This window comes from Equus przewalskii, chromosome 17 (genome assembly GCF_037783145.1).
Source record: "Equus przewalskii isolate Varuska chromosome 17, EquPr2, whole genome shotgun sequence".
NCBI classification, from domain to species: Eukaryota; Metazoa; Chordata; class Mammalia; order Perissodactyla; family Equidae; genus Equus; species Equus przewalskii.
Genome location: NC_091847.1, coordinates 18,804,622 through 18,821,374, shown reverse-complemented (window position 1 = coordinate 18,821,374; position 16,753 = coordinate 18,804,622). Strand labels below are relative to the sequence as shown.

The window sequence follows — 16,753 nt, the reverse complement described above, 5'->3', positions numbered from 1 at the left end:
AAGTTCAGATAGATTACATTTTCTCTAATCAACTGGTTCCACAAAGCCAGAATCAATTTTTTTATTTTGACATGGATAATATTTAATAAATGAGGACTGTGACTAGCATATGATACCATTATCATAATTTTGACATATCTCATTTCTTTTTATGGATTAAAATTGAATTCATTAAGTAATAATTGATGGGCTATGCACTTTTGAGCTTATTCTGTACATGGGTTCATTTAAGAAATTTGGAGCTGTTATTAGTTCTAGTAGAAGACAAAAAAGAGAAAGAATGGAGAAGTTATCCAATAATAAATTTAATTATATTGGGAAAACAAGGAGCATCCCTATCCAATAAAAATGTCAGAAACCAAATATATTTCACCTTGCTATAATACTTCCCTGGGGTTCATGTGACATTGCATTGTAGGCGAAATTATCTGTCACTATGACTAATACAGGAGCAACCTATACAGATTCTGCTCTAGAGAAGAAAACTATATAATGTGGACCCAAGAAAATCTACCTTGATATGGGGTAGTTGATTTTTGGATCAAAAAGTCATCTCTGTAAATATTCTCTAAACATAGAAAAATTAATTTTTTCTTCTTCTTCTTTCTTTTTTTGAGGAAGATTAACCCTGAGCTAACATCTTCTGCCAATCCTCCTCTTTTTGCTGAGGAAGACTGGCCCTGAGCTAGCATCCATGCCCATCTTCCTCTACTTTATATATGGGATGCCTGCCACAGCATGGCTTGATAAGTGGTGCTATGTCCACACCCAGGATCTGAACTGGCGAACCCCGGGCCACCAAAGCAAAATGTGCAAACTTAACTACCGCGCCACTGGGCTGGCCCTATAAAAATTAATTTTTAAGTAATAAGTACTTTTAAAAACATTGATGGTTTTCTCTTTCTTATTCCTTAATAGTCATGGTTTTTTCTTTGTTGCCTAAGCCAATCTAAACAGCAATATTTATTTTTGGTAACATTCCATGTCTTTGTCTTAGAATGACAAATTGATTTTGCAGCCTTATATGATTCACATTCTTGTTTCCACTTTGGCAAGTAATACTCCAGTCTAATCTCAGGCTTTGGTGACCATCCTTTACTTTTTAACCTTTGAAAGCTGTCTACCCAACTCATTAGGACGCCACTTTTAGTCAATAGTGGCATTTTGGCAACTAATAGAAGATGTGATTAGCATTTTGTTTTCATTTTGCTTGTTGCCTTTTCATTTTATATAACCATTTAAGTAAGTTAATTCTTACTTTTTTTTTAAACAAACTTTTCTCATGAAGGCTTCTTTTTACTTCCTTTGTAATATATATAAGACACATCTTAAAGGGTCTCAGTTCTAATTCTGAGTAGTGAATCTGACATTGTTTAATTAACATTTTCAATAATCACTGAATTGAGATTTCAAGTTCTTTCTAATGGTTCAAAAGTGATTGCTATGTGTCAACACATGAATTGACAGATTAATACAAGTACTTGTTCAACTGAAAGCATTCTAATAACCTTGCAACAATTTTGTCTCTGAAGCTATTGATTGATTTGCATTTGATTCCTTATTTTGAAAGCAGAAGCAATTTTTCTCTTGTCACAAATAAGTGATGGCCTTATTTATTTACTTCACTTCCACCACAATTTTTATGTGTCATTATGACTGAAAAAATATTATTTTAATATACTGATCTGCATTTCAACATGAGATTCTTTATTCTTTTTTTTTTATTATTAATGTTATGATAGATTACAACCTTGTGAGATTTCAGTTGTACATTTTTGTTAGTCATGTTGTGGAGATTCTTTATTCTTAATTTTGATGTTGTCTTCAATTAATTATAGTGTTGTCACATAAAAGGGGAAACAAAGCACAACACTGTAATTATTTACAATGCAAAGCAAGGGATTTCTTCGTCTTCTCTTTTATAAAATCTGTAGCTGAATTAATCTATGATCATTAATGATAATAATCATTTACAAAGTACAATGTTCACTGTCTACTCTTTGTTTCTTAGTCCTTGTTTTCATATACTTTTGAAAGACCCCTTTGTTTACATTTGTGGTCAGCATACTCACAGTGCTATAATACAACATGGATAATTTTGTATTTTTCATACACTTTTTTCTTTAAGAATGCATTATATTTGATTTCTCTGTATTCATTACAGCTAGAAATTTTAGTGATGTAAGTTATTAATTCTTCCACTTGTTAAACAGTTGGTTTTTCTTTTCTTTTCTTTTTTTTTTGGTGAGGAAGACTGGCCCTGAGGTAACATCTGTGCCAGTCTTCCTCTATTTTGTATATGGAACACTGCCACCGCATGGCTTGGTGAGCACTGCTAGGTCCACGCCCAGGATATAAACAGGTGAAACCCTCAGCTGCCGAATTGGAGCACATGAACTCAACCACTTGGCCACTGGGCCAGCCCCTGAAGTCTGAATTTTTAACTAGTATCCAAATGATTCATAAGTATAATAGATTTTAAGAACTTAGAGCATAACCAAAAATTAGACCACTTTTTTCCTCCTTTTCTTTCTTTTTTTTTTCCCTCAGCATCTGTAATTGTGTTCTTTGTGTTGTGTTGTGTTGAGCTCTCTTTTTGAAGAAATCACCAAGGCACTAATCCCACAATACATATGGAGAAAATGAATAGAATCTTAATAAAATTTGTTCACCTGATTTCAGTTTTACAAAACACATATTAAAAAATACGAAGAATATTTGGAAAATCTACTTCTGAAATATTGAGCATTGCTAATCTACATTATTCTGTCATTATCTTTTATTTATTCACATTTTAACTTAGGAGTGGTACTGTTTGAATGAATAATACATATACATCTGAGCATTTCACATTATAGTTATCTCATTTTTATTATGTCTTGTGACTTTTTAAGATTAAATATTAATGTACAGGAGGAAAAATAATTTTCACTCTACCCTCCTGAGTTCTTGGGTGAGACTCCCTATAATAAAAGACAGATTCACAAGAGAAAAACAAACAATAGTTCATTAACATGTACATCTCATGTATACAGGGGAGATATCCAGGAAAAATGAGTAAACTCCCCGAGATGGCCCAAGCCACTGCCTGGAATACCATCTTCAGCTAAACACAACAGAAAGGTGTTGGGGTCTGGGGAGGTCAGTTATGGGAGGTTACCAGGGAAAGCATGTTAAACAAGGGTAAGGTTTGTTATGCAGATTTAAGTCAATGTCTTCTCCATTGATAAGAGTTTCTTGTGATTTAGAGTTATTCCTCCCTTCCAGGTACAGATAGGGTGACACCAAAAAGAGATTTCCTTTATAAATCTAAACTTCCCTTACTAAAGGGTAGTTTCTACTCCATCTTCAGAGCTTCTTCTGTGTCTGCTGATTCTCAAAAATAATCAGCTCAAAGTAGTCTTTTTGCAAAGAGGCGTATTTTGGGTTGGCATATTCTGCTCCCCTTCAATGAACATCACTAAAGATTTTGAATATGATAAGAACACATTGCTGCCCACACTAGAGCTATAACTTAAAATTCTTCTAAAATATTGTAATCTATGCTTATGTTCTTTTTTATGTTTCGAAATTCAAAATATTGAGATTGTTCTTTTATTGAGTGAAATTGTTTGTTTCCAGGAAACGCATAAATTATTCCTTATACATCTTCCCACTTATTGCCTAGAAATGAGTAATATAGTGCAGTCTCCAATTGTTACAGATTGAAAATCCAAGCATATTAAGGAACAGTGACTTACTCTGAGTTTTGACTTAATCATCAACAAAAGTAGGATAAAAAACCTTGCAACCTAGGGCTGGCCCAGTGGTGTAGTGGTTAGATTCGCATGCTCCACTTTGACGGCCCAGAGTTGGTGGGTTCAGATCCCAGACATAGACCTATGCACTGCTCATCAAGCCATGCTGTAGTGGCATCCCACATACAAAATGGAGGAAGATTGGCACACATTTTAGCTCAAGGACAATCTTCCTTAAGCGAAAAGAGGAAGATTGGCAACAGATGTTAGTTCAGAGCCAATCTTCTTCACCAAAAAAAGAAAGAAAGAAATCATGCATCCCTGGGTTTCTTCATCTTTTGCTTCTTCACTTTTCCTCAAGTGTGGGTTTGACCAATATTTTTTTGAAAAGCTCTTCTTTCATTCTGATACCATACCTCTTAACCTCAAATTTGTGTGCCTAATGCACAATAAGCCAATCACTGAGACACTTGGTGCTTGGAGATGGAGAAACTTTTCTTCGAATTTGCCAAAACAAGAAGGTGGGAGGATAGGTTCTCTCAAATCCACCTTAATGAAAGAAGAAAGCAGGGAGTCTTTATAGAGCTAAGGGGGTTGGGCAATCAGACTTCCGGGCATCAATGGCAACTGGGGCCTGGTTATCTGGTGATCATAAGTTCCTTAAAGGCATTCTTTTTCTTCTGCAAAATAAGTTCATAAATCTTTGTGATCCTTGAGTCACCCCTCAGGTTAAATAAGAAAACAGCAAGTTAGAAGATTAACTTCTTTTCATCTGTGTCTGTCTTGGGAACAGGCTGAAGGATAATCATGTTCTTACTGAGTTTTTACAGTAACCCTCAGTTACCTGGCTTCATTCTACAGTTAAATATATGTATGTTTAATTTATGTCTCTCCCTCACCTCCTCCCTCTCCCCTACCGCCTCTCCCTCTCCCTGGTCCAGCACCTCCCCCACCTCAGTGTCATAGTATAGCAGTAGACTGTGACTTTATAATAAGGTCATGTTGATGTCCAGATTTTGGCATAAACACTTAACCAGTTTAATACTCAGGGATTTCCAACTTCTCAAAGAGTCTCCTGAATATTTTTAAAAGAAGTTTTCTCTCTCTGTCCCTTACTGCCCCCCTGCAAGTAATATTTATTCAGAGGGGATATGTACACAGCAGTGAAGATTTAATATAAACTCAAAGTTTGTATTTTCTTTTTATTATTATTACTATTTATAACAGCTTTATTTATAATTGCCCCAAACTAGATGCAACCAAAATATCTTTCAATAGGTGAATGGATTGAACAAACCATGGAATCCTTTTAAGCAATAACAAGACATGGACTATGATGAAAAGGCATGAAAGAACCTTACATTCATATTTGCTAAGTGAAAGAAGCCAGCCTGAAAAGGCCACACACCTTATGATTCCAACTATATGACATTGTGGAAAAGGCAAAGGCAAAAAAGATCAGTGCTTACCTGGACTTGGAGGCGAAGGTGAGAAAAATGATTAGGTGGAGTACAGGGGATTTTTTAGGGCATTGAAATTATTCTGTATGACACGGTAATGGTGGATACGTGACATCATCAACTTGTCAAAATTCATAGTACTGTAAAAGAGAGTGAACTTTAATGAAAACTATGAACTTTTGTTAATAATAACATATCAATATTGGTTCATTCATTGTAACAAATGTATCACGTGAATGCAAAATGTTAATAATAGGGGAAGCCATGAGCAGGGAAGGAATGAATATGAGAACTCTCTTTGCTATCTGCTCAACTTTTTTTGTAATCCTAAAACAGTTCTAAAAATAGGGAGTGTTAATTAATAGAAAAAAAAGATCTCCTGACCAGAAGATTTGACTGGTAGAGTGTAAAACAAAAAGGCACAATAAAAATGATTATCTTGTGGGTGCGACTCACCACTTGTGGCCCCTCCTTGTCCTTAGTTTTGCCAAGACCAGCAAACTAGGACCTACATCCACAGGAAGGTCAGAGGCCCCACTACCCAACTCCCCTCGTCTCCACAGGAATTCCTCTCCACAAGCGACCCCATCCCTGGGCCCCTAATGCTTCTCCCAGCACAGCTTCTGTCCTTCAGTGACCTTCTTTCTTTTTTTCTTTTTTTTTTAATTGAGTTCTTAATAGTCTATATTGCTGTGAAATTTCAGTTGTACATTATTTCTCCTCTGTCACCACAAAAGTGCTCCCCTTCAGCCCCTATGCCCACCCCCGCTCCCCTTCCCCTGGTAACCACTGAACTATTTTCTTTGTCCATGTGTTTGTCTATATTCCACATATGAGTGAAATCATAGGGTGTTTGTCTTTCTCAGTCTGGCTTATTTCACTTAGCATAATACCCTCCAGGTCCATCCATGTTGTTGCAAATGGGATGATTTTGTCTTTTTTTTTATGGCTGTTTATTATTCTGTTGTATTTATATACCAGACCTTCTCTATCCAGTCATTGGTCGATGGGCACTTGGGTTGCTTCCATGTCTTGGCTATTGTGCATAGTGCTGCAATGAACATAGGGGTGCATATGTTACTTTGGATTGTTGATTTCAAGTTGTTTGGGTAGATACCCAGTATCACAGTTTGTATTTTCCTTCCCTCCCTATCCCTACAGTCACATCCTCCAATGGTGACTGCTAATAGTTCTTTCTGTCCTCCCTCCTTCCTTCTTCCCTCCATCCCTTCCCCTCTTCTTTTCTCTATTTTTCTCCCTTTTTCTTTCTCTGAATATTAACTGGATCATATTTACCATACTATTTTTCTTTTCAATATACTATTTTGCAACAAGAGACTTACCAATCATTCTATATCAGTATATAGATCTACCTCATTTTTAAAAAATGATTACATAATATCTATATCAATGCAAAATAACTAATAACTGTCTATAGATAAGAGAGATAGGTGAGTTTTACTTGAGCCAATGTGAGGATTATAACCCAGAAAGGCCTTTTCCAGAAAGGAAGAAAGCCTTCTGGAGAAACATGCTTTTCAGTAGTCTTATACTTTTTTAGAACAAAGAACATACATTAAACACGCCCGGGATGTATATTCATCAAAGTTGCAAAGAGGTATTCAGTTGCAAATTAGTAGGTCAATATGACTCTGATATCCGGAAAGTGACTAATACCAGGGTTACCAATAGGGCATTATCAATAGGATATAGGAGGGGAAGTATGTATTCTTACCTTTTTTTTTTTTAAGATTTTATTTTTTTCCTTTTTCTCCCCAAAGCCCCCCTGTACATAGTTGCATATTTTTAGTTGTGGATCCTTCTAGTTGTGGCATGTGGGATGCTGCCTTAGCATGGCTTGATGAGTGGTGCCATGTGGTTACAGCTGATCTACAATGTATGTTTGATGGGCCATAAGTCAGGCTTCTTTAGTTCAAGCTGAATGGGTTTTGAACCTGAATAGTTACCCCATATACCTCAATATGTGAAAATCTCTTATCATCTCATTGTATAGATGTACCATAATTTCTCTAACTTGTCTCTTCTTTACGGGTTTAGTGTACTATGCAAGTATATCCCTGAAAAAATTCCATTCCAAGCATTGGACTTGCTGGATAGTCAGATCAGTATTTATTCCCACAATACTGTACAAGTGCCTGTTTCCCCAAACTGTCACCAGCATGTTACCAAATCTTTAGTTTTTATTAATCTTATTTTGTAGGTGCAAAATGGTTTCTCATAGTTTTGATTTTTTAATTTATGATTATGAGTGAGATTGAGCATCTCGATATTTGTTGAACATATTTCTTTCTTTGTGAGTTGGTTGTTCACTTCTCCATTTTTCTATTGGATTGTTTGTTTTTTCTTTTTGGTAGGAGCTTTTCATAAATTGATTAGCCTTTCGTCATTTGTGTTACAATTTTTTTTTAATTTGGTTTCCATTTGTTTTATGCTCTCTGATATATAAATTTTAAATTTTTGTTTAGTTCTATTTGAATTTTCCTTTATGCTTTCTGGATTTGGTATAATGAATAAAAATGTCTACTCTGAGTTTTTTTTTTACCCATCTTTTTTCTATCACTTTTATGTGTTTTTTTTTAAATATGGAAATTTTTAATCTATCTGGAAATTATCTTACAGTGAGGGGTGAGGCAAAGACCCAGTTTTATTGTTTTTCCAAATGGTTAGTGTAGTGGAGGGAAAGTTTTCCTTGACTCTCTTGGGGTCCCTGGGTGTGTCTGAAAATTAACCGACAAAGACAGATTAAAAAGAGAAAAGTATACACATTTTTTTGAATTTTTACGTGTACATGGGAGCCTTCACAAGAGAACGAAGACCTGAAGAAGTGACAGAGCATGAAGTTTAGACAAAGAAACAACAAATTTTTGAAGAATTGACAAGACAAAGGGGTTTGGGCTAGGGGTAGTAAATGGTGAAGAAGTAGCTAGGAAGATAAGGATTAGTTTAACTAGGTTGGTGTGCAGATTCCTCTAGTCTGTCTTTAGTAAAAGGAGAATTTACTTCCTGCCTTTAGGCAGAAAGGAGGAGCTTATTTTGTATTTCCTGCTTCTTAATTGCCTTCAGCTCAAAATAATTTTTGTGTCAAAGAGGCATATTTTGAGGGGACATATTCTGGTTTCTTAGCCAATTATCCTAACAGCATTAATTGAATAAATCATTTTTTTCATTGACTTAAAAATGCAACCTCTATCATATACTCAGTCCTCACATGTATTTGGCCTGTTCCTGTATTCTCTTCTGTTTCCTTGCTCTGTTTTGATTATTCCTTCCAAAGTACCAAACTTTTTTCATCATGATTTGGAAGTAGCCACTTGCCTAAATTCTGTAGGCATTACTTAGGTGTTACTACCAATAGTAGTAGTTATTTTTCTATTGATTCTTTTGGTTTCAAGTATTTGGTCACATTATCTGTTACTAATACATTTTTGGCTGTCTGTTCTAATATTTATATCTCTCATTTCTTTCACCTGTTTCTGATATTAATAGGAATGTTTTTTCTCCATTAAGCATGATACAACTTTTTTGGTTGAGATATGTACTTTTTCTCACATGAAGAGATTGTCCTTTTAGTAATAGTTACTAATAAAGGGCTTTTATCAAAAATGAAAGCTGAATGTTTTTAGTTGTCTTTTCAGCATCTAAAGATTATCATATTACATTTTCCCTTTGATCTATTAAGATCGTGAATTATCATAACAGACTTTCTTATGTTGAATAGTCTTTTTATTCCTGGACTTGAACTCCTCTTGGTCATGTTATTCTTTTAATGATCTACTGAGTTCTGTATTTTAATTGTCTACTTAAAATGTTTGCACCAATACTCACGTGTGAGATTGACCTTTGATTATGTTTTGTGCTCCCCTTCATGTTTTGGTATCCATGTTATGTTGACTTTCTAAAATAATTTTAAAAGCATTTAGAAGCTTTTCTTCCTTTAGCACTGTCTGAAATAGTTTAGTATCATTTCTCTTGGCCCCTCCTTTTGAAATAAAGGACAGCCCTCTTGTCATTCTTCCCAGCACAACTGTTACTACTAGGTTGTAGAACTGTAACTTTTTTTCCCCTAGCTTTTTATTTGGAAGAGTTGCAAGAATATGAATAATACAAAGAACATACTCTTTACTCAGATTTACCTGTTGACAATATCCCATTTATAAAGCTGTGACTTCTAATGAAATTTTCCTAGAGACTTGGGAAGAATAAAACTACAATATTAAAAGTGTAACAGTTAACTACTAATATTAGAAATGGCTATTCTTAAATGCATTTGCCCGTAGACAGCCTCTCTGTCCATTGCAGAGCTTTCTCACTGCTTCACTTTTTGCTATCCTCCGTAGGCATCAGTCAGCCATGCTGTAGAGTACAGGCTTGCTTGAGTTCAGCTACCATTCTCAACTCAATGTCCTGTCTTTAGAGATAGAAGTTTTTTTTGTCCCATCCTGATGCCATCGAAGGCCCACCTCCTTTCCAGCCTCACGTGATCCCAGTGTTTTCCCTTCAGGAGAAATCCTGCTCCCATCCATGGGGAAGAGCCAGACCATCAGGGAAGTATGACAGCATATTTCCCAAAGAGTGGCCTCTTCATTCTTGAGTAAAGAGAAGAACAGGCCTGAATGTCCGTATTTCTCTGGTCTGTTCCCTGTTCCTTGTCTCCTATGAGACAAGAACACATGAATGAACACAAACACATACATCTAAGAATAAACAAAAATTTTCAGACATAACATCTAAACCTCTCTATGGGAAAGAATATTATAACTTAATCTACAAGAACAAGGAAATAGTTCTGCTGAAACATGCACCTCTGTCCCAATAATAAATAATAGAACATAGGATTTCAGTCTGACATTTCCCTCTGTGAATTTCTTTACTTGATTTAGTTCCTCATTAAGATTTTAAATCTGCATACCTAAAAGGATCGTCCAAAGGAGTCTCTTCTAGAACATGGCCTAATATTAAAGACCATACCCTAGGCATAAGGGCAAAAGTGAAAAAACCCTGCTCTTTAAAAGCCTAAAACCAAGTCTTAGAAGAAATTAGGTATCTGCTGGTACGCAATCTGCCTGCCAAAAGAAAACTTAACCTGATTTCCGGTTGAAGGAAGATAACATCATCCAAAGTGTCTATAATTTTTTCATCCATAATGTCTGGAAACCAATCAGAAAATATAAGGGATGCTGAAAAAACAAGACCAAATGACTGAATACTAAAAGAAAAAGTAGGTAATAGAAAGATCCCACAGGGGATCAGATATTGGTGTTATCAGAGAGGGGCTTTAAAATAACTATGATTATTTTATTCAAGAGAATTAAGGAAAAGGTGGACAAAAGAGATGAAAAAATGAAAACTTTCAACAGAGAATTTAATCTATTGAAAAGAATCTAAAAATATTTTTAAACAGATTCTGACGAACATTTTAGAACTGAAAAACAACATATCCGGAATTAAGAACTCATTCAATGGGTTTAATATACAGTAATAGCAAATTAGATACGAGAAGACAGGATTAGAGAACTAGAAGATAACCAGCACACCGGTATTATTCTTATTCTTACCTGTACTGAAGCTAGTTCCCTCTCTCTTCCCCTATCCTCAATCCAAAGCTTCTCTTTTCCCTACGTTTTTCCTACCTATTGTTTCAAGCCCCATTTCCAAATATCCCTATTGAAGACCTGCATCTTTGATGTCAGTAGCAGACATGCTTAGGATATGTTGATAACCGGTTTATCCGTAGGTTTCTGGCAGGCCAACATAGAACACGTTAGTCACGCTACGTGAAGTGCACAAAAGTCCAGGTAGACAGGAGTTTGAAACCAAGTAAATTTAGCAGCAAGCAGAAGGTAAGGACCCAGTGATAGAATCTTAGTCTCAGAGAGAGAATCCTATTTCCCAGAAAATTAGGGAAGCAAAACAGACCCCTATTTCCAGAGAAATTGAAATCAGGAAAATGGGTTATGAAACCATAGCAGGAAGCCAAACCAGGGACCCACAGCTATGGCACAGAGTTTGTGTTATGGTCCACACTCACAAAATAAGGTGAAGACTCAGTTCCTGGAACTGTGCTCATGGTCAGAGTTGTTTCGGGGAAGCAGCAACACTCATGACCCCAAACCAGGTAAAGGTGTGTAATTGTTAAATTTCTGCATCCGTGGAAGCAAGTTGGTCCCAGGATCTGTTGATGTTTAAGTGGTTTCAGCTTTGAGGATTGGAGGGCTGTGAGGACAAGGAAACAGAGCAGTCATTATACCATATATTGGTGCATAATTGCTCTTCGGTTCAAATTTACAAAACTAAGTTATGTAGACTGTTGTTTTCTCTAGGGCTGTGTCTGCCACTATCAGGTGAATCTTCAATTTGGCTATGTAGGACTGAAGATGGGGTTGTACGCTGTTCCTTGGAAAGAGAAATAAAATACTAAGGTGTAAAATGATTGATTTAATTTTATAATAGAATATGTAGGCGCTGTGTGTGTGTCTACATCTACCTTCCTAAGTTATCTTAACCTATTACCAAGCCCTGCCTAATTTAAACTCAATTGTATTCTTAAAATAGTAGGTAGAAAATAATTTTTATCTTCACTTGGATCTTGTTTCAATATTAAAAGCTTTTAGAGTTAGCTTTGGCTCTATACTTGAATGTTATGTGCCTCAAAACTTTGAAAAGATAACTAATAATATTACTGCCCTAGGACTAAAAGTTTTTTGTTTACCTCCCTCCCCGTTTTTAAAAACTGCGCACACCGTTTCTGTGCCTGGGTCTTGCCTGTCCCAGAGAATTTAAAGTCCTTGATCTTTATTTAGTTATTCATTCACTCATGCAGTCAAATAATATCTGAGCACTTACTATACACCAGATGAGAAACAAAATCACTCCCTACATTTCATTTCATCATTTTTCTCTTTGGCTGTCTTTATTCCAGTCAAAAGAACGTTTTCCCCTAAGCAATTCCCATTAGTTTTCTCTTTTCTCTTTGAGTTTGATGAATATAAATGTAATTTTGCTTGAATTATTCTAAGATTACTTTTGTTGTCATTAATAGTAGTAGTAAAATGAAAAACACATACACGAAACGACGTTTTCTTAATGGAGACTTGCTAAAAGTCCATAACTCCCTTTTTCTCTTTTCTTAATTTCACTCAGCATTTAAAGCTAATTTTAAATTAATTGTTTTAGGTTTCTGTGTCTTTTTTTCTCTTTGAATAGTCTGTTAAGCAAGGCCTATGTCTTTTAGTCTTTCTTTTTCTCATGGTTCACAATAGTAACTACTTCCTGTTTTTTAAACTCAGGATTATTGAGATATAATTCACCCTTATAGGTAAATTCACTGTTTTTTAATGTAGAATTCTATGGTTTCTAACAAATGCATAACAGTCATGTAACTGCCACCACAATCAAGATAATAGAACAGCTCCATCATCTTGAAAAGTTCCCTATGCTGCCCCCTCCCCCTCCTTCCAGCCCCTGATGTGTTTGCTCTCTGTCCCTATTGTTTTGACATTTCCAGAATGACATAAAAATGGAATCATATAGTATGTAGCTTTTGAGTCTGGCTTCTTTCACTTAGCAAAATGCATTTTAGATTCATTCATGTTGTTGTGTATAGCAATAGTTTGCTGCTTTTTTATTGCTGAGTAGCATTCCATTGTGTGGATATACCACATGAAGTTTTTTCCCTTGCACCGCTTGAAGCACATTTGAGTTGTCTCCAGTTTCTGGCTGTTATGAACAAAACCACTATAAACATTCATTTAGTAGCTAATTTTAAATGAATATAGTGTACAGACAGGGTATATGTAAGTGTGAAAACAACAAAGTGGGAAGACATTGGAGATGTGGGCTCTCTTACTAGTTTTGCATCCAATTAACTAAGCTAAATAACCACTCTGTGCTTACTTCTTTTGTAAAATGTACATGATTTAGGGCTGATTCTAGCTTTAAAATAATATGATTTGGTGCTGTATAGGTAAGGCATTTCCTCTTGTGTTCTGTGAGAGGAGAAATTAAAATGGTCACACACATCTTTATAAAATTAAGTTATTTGAAACCAGTATAGGGAATATGTAAAATTAAGGGTCCTTTTTATATCAGAGTCCAATCACAAATGGTTTGAAAATAATATAATTTACTTAATGAACTTTACAGGTCATAATAATCTTGAGCTTTTTATTAACTGTGTAATTCAATTGATTTTACATTGGGAAATTCTTTTAATAATGCTCAAATATTTTCTTTAAAAATATTTTAGCCTTAATTTAATTAATTTGTTTATTTTTAATTTAGATGGGTCTAGGAAAGACAATCCAGGCAATTGCCATTGCTTACTTTTATAAGGAGGAATGGCCTCTTTTAATAGTGGTCCCTTCATCTCTGAGGTACCCTTGGACAGAAGAATTAGAGAAATGGATCCCAGAGCTGGGTCCAGAAGAAATCAATGTTATTCAGAATAAAACTGATGTTGGGTAAGAACAACTTTTTAATATTTAAGGGGATAAAAGCCTTCCTGTGTATTTACTATATACTAATGTTTGGAATGAAATATCACCTATAGATCAAAATTTAGGTTTAAGAGAGTAGTGTGGAGAATTTTATTTTACATTTTTAAATATGAATTATATATCTAAAACCCAATGGTATATTTAATATTGTAAGCTCTTTTATATGGTATATTTTAAAAGTAAATATAAAATATGTATACTTTTAAAGATACATGTAATATACCTGCTTTATATATACCTTAAATATACTTAAAACTGACTATTAGCGGGTTGAAAAATAAATTTCACAACTTTTCCAAGATTAACTTGAAGTTTGGTGAACTTTTATTACCGGCAACTATGGTGGGTTTTGCTTTGTAATTTGTTAGTTAATATGCAAGTTTTATATATAAGTAAAAGTTAATATTAACCAGTTTTATTTTCTTTATTATATTAATTTGTGATTTTAATATTTTCTATATTGAAAATATTTGCTTTGTGATTATTTGAAGTCCTTACACTAAAAATCTAAAATAGTGTAACTACTGTTTTTTTCTTGTTTTCTAGCCATTAGAATAAACCAATCAGTTTGAATATTGATAATTTATTCCATTGAGTTTCTAGGTGAATCATGCAAATTACGTGTTTACAGAAGTTCAAAATTACCAATTTCTGAGCCTCAAATAAAAAGCAGTATATCTACTTGAAATAAATGTCTATTAATACTTAGATTTTTTAATTGTAGTATTATTGTACTGTATTGTATTCTGTAAGATTTTTAACATAAAGAGTATTTGTAGAAAAAATGTTGGCCTTTGTGAATGTAGAAGGAGGAATAGACAAAGTAAGATGGAGGCCTTTTTTCTTTCAACTTTGCAACTCTTAATTCGATGAAATACATTTTTCTGGGCCGAAGGAAATTTGGACACTATTTGCATAGTCAAAATAAGATGTAGATAATAATTGTAAATAAATTTCCTCTCCTCCAATAAAACTGCATAAAATTTTAAAAACCTAAGAATTTATAAAATGTAGAATTTATTAAGGCCTCTATACCCATTTTGTTAGCTGTAACTTATTTAAAAGTTTACATTTAAGTATTCTTAAAATATTTCTCCTCTATCATCTTTTATAGCCTTTAGGTCAGCTAGTTTTCATTATTATTTTGGAAATACACTCTTGCAATTAAATAATGGCCAGTATTTCTGTTTGAATAACATTTGGGATATGTTAGATAGTACTACAACCCCAGAGTATAACTTTTCTGGAAGATAACAGCTAAGGGCAGAAAAAATTACCCAGTGTCTTCTAGGTACTTAAAAAAACAGCTTTGGGTTATACCAACATGCGGCAACATGTATTTACCACAAATACACATACGTCCTTTGGGAATATGTCAGTTTTTCCTGGACTATTCGGTAATCAAGACGTGGCAGGCCACAGTGGCCTTTGAAGCCCTTGTCTTGTGTATCTTGCTCTCAATATGCCTAAGTTAGTAATATTAACCCTATACTTTTCTTCTGCAGGCTTTTCTGGTATTTGAGTACAGTAAGAAATTCATGTCTCTGTATTCGTTAGATTTATCCAGGGCTTTAAGTGCAGTTGTCATTAAGGAAAAAAAATGCAATTCTCATATTGGTACTGGCTATTGAGGAGCTCTGACTTTTCTGTTAAGAGGGTAGAGAACTGCAGAAGACTGACTCTGTTCTGTATTTTTCACTAGTGATACAGGAAATACAAAAGTGATATGTTTTATTTTAATGCATTTATTTGTCTAATTTCATTCTACAAACTCTTTGGGAGCATAGCACTGTACATACAAAGATGAATGACACATTCCCTGCCTTCACCAATCTTTTGATATAGTAAGGGAGATAAATATGTAAATGGATAATTACATTACAGTGTGATAAAGAATATTAGAGATGTATGAATGATAGAGATAGTTCAAAAGATCAGGCATCACCTTAGCCAAACATGTCTCTGCATGAGATGGTACCCACCTCTTCTTTTCCCCACGTCATCACCCCAGGGCCAGGGGCATTTCTGTTGTCACAATGACAAGGACTCTACTGGCCTTTAGTGGGAGGGTCCAGGAATGTGAAATGCCCTGCAGTGCACTGGGCAGCCCTGCAATGCTAAGTATTTTCCTGATCAAAATCCCAATAGCACCTGGATTGAAAACCACTGTTATCCTGTTTGTGGGAAGGCTTCATTGAATAGTCAACAAATATTTGAGTATCCACTGCATCCATCATGATCCTGGGTGGGTGGAAGCAAATATTCTTAGAAGGTAATGTTCTTATCCTAGTAAAATGTGGTTTGTTGGATGTCAAAATCTTCCAAAGACCATTTAACCAAAAATTTGGGTTTGCTTAACCAAAATTTTAAAATTTGGATTCTGGTTTGTCCTATTTAAAGATGGTAAAATCTTAAGAGAAATTGGGATTCAGCAGTAGTACCAGCTCCTCTTGTCTTCTTTTTTCTCCTCTGTATTTCTTCCCAAAGAGTTGTGTTGTTAATAATAAATTGGTCACTGAAATATTTTTAAAGTACATGGATTTTCTTTTCTAGGAGCATATCGACCAGCAAGGTGACAGTTCTGGGTTATGGTCTTTTAACCACAGATGCAGAGACCTTGATAGATACATTGAATAATCAGAACTTCCAAGTAGTTATAGTGGATGAATCACACTACATGAAGTCCAGAAATGCAGCTCGCAGCAGGATTTTACTGCCAGTAGTACAGAAAGCCAAACGAGCCATTCTTCTTACAGGAACTCCAGCTTTGGGAAGGCCTGAAGAGGTATTAAAATCCTTATACTTTGGGCTTAAAAAAAAAGAAGAAAAGAAAATTGAATCAATTACTTGTTTTACAATTTTTAGTTTAAAATTACGTGCCTGAAATGCCATAAGCATACATTGGGAATTTCTAGATAGCTACTAATGATTAAATATATCTTTTACTATAACGTTTTTTATCAGTTTACATGTAAACCTTAGCCATGCTTGTAAGTATATATAAAAAACTGTTTTTCCTTTTATAATGTTGTCATATAGT

At 34.8% G+C, this 16,753-nt stretch overlaps 1 protein-coding gene across 8 annotated transcripts in view; it reads left to right on the top strand.

Annotated features, from left to right (window-relative positions):
• Positions 1-16,753, top strand: part of ZRANB3 (zinc finger RANBP2-type containing 3) — a 216,319-nt gene that overhangs the window by 101,911 nt on the left and 97,655 nt on the right. For 4 of the 8 annotated variants that reach the window (XR_011528336.1, XR_011528335.1, XM_070579602.1 and 1 more), the window contains 2 exons: positions 13,499-13,677; positions 16,267-16,498. The exons of 2 other annotated variants lie outside the window; for them this stretch is intronic. Coding sequence is in view for 4 of the 6 variants with exons in the window: in XM_070579602.1 (XP_070435703.1) it covers positions 13,499-13,677; positions 16,267-16,498 (411 nt within the window). In the remaining 2 variants the exon portion in view is untranslated. The remainder of the gene's footprint in view (positions 1-13,498; positions 13,678-16,266; positions 16,499-16,753) is intronic. 2 more of the 8 variants (XM_070579603.1, XM_070579604.1) reach the window with 2 other exon arrangements.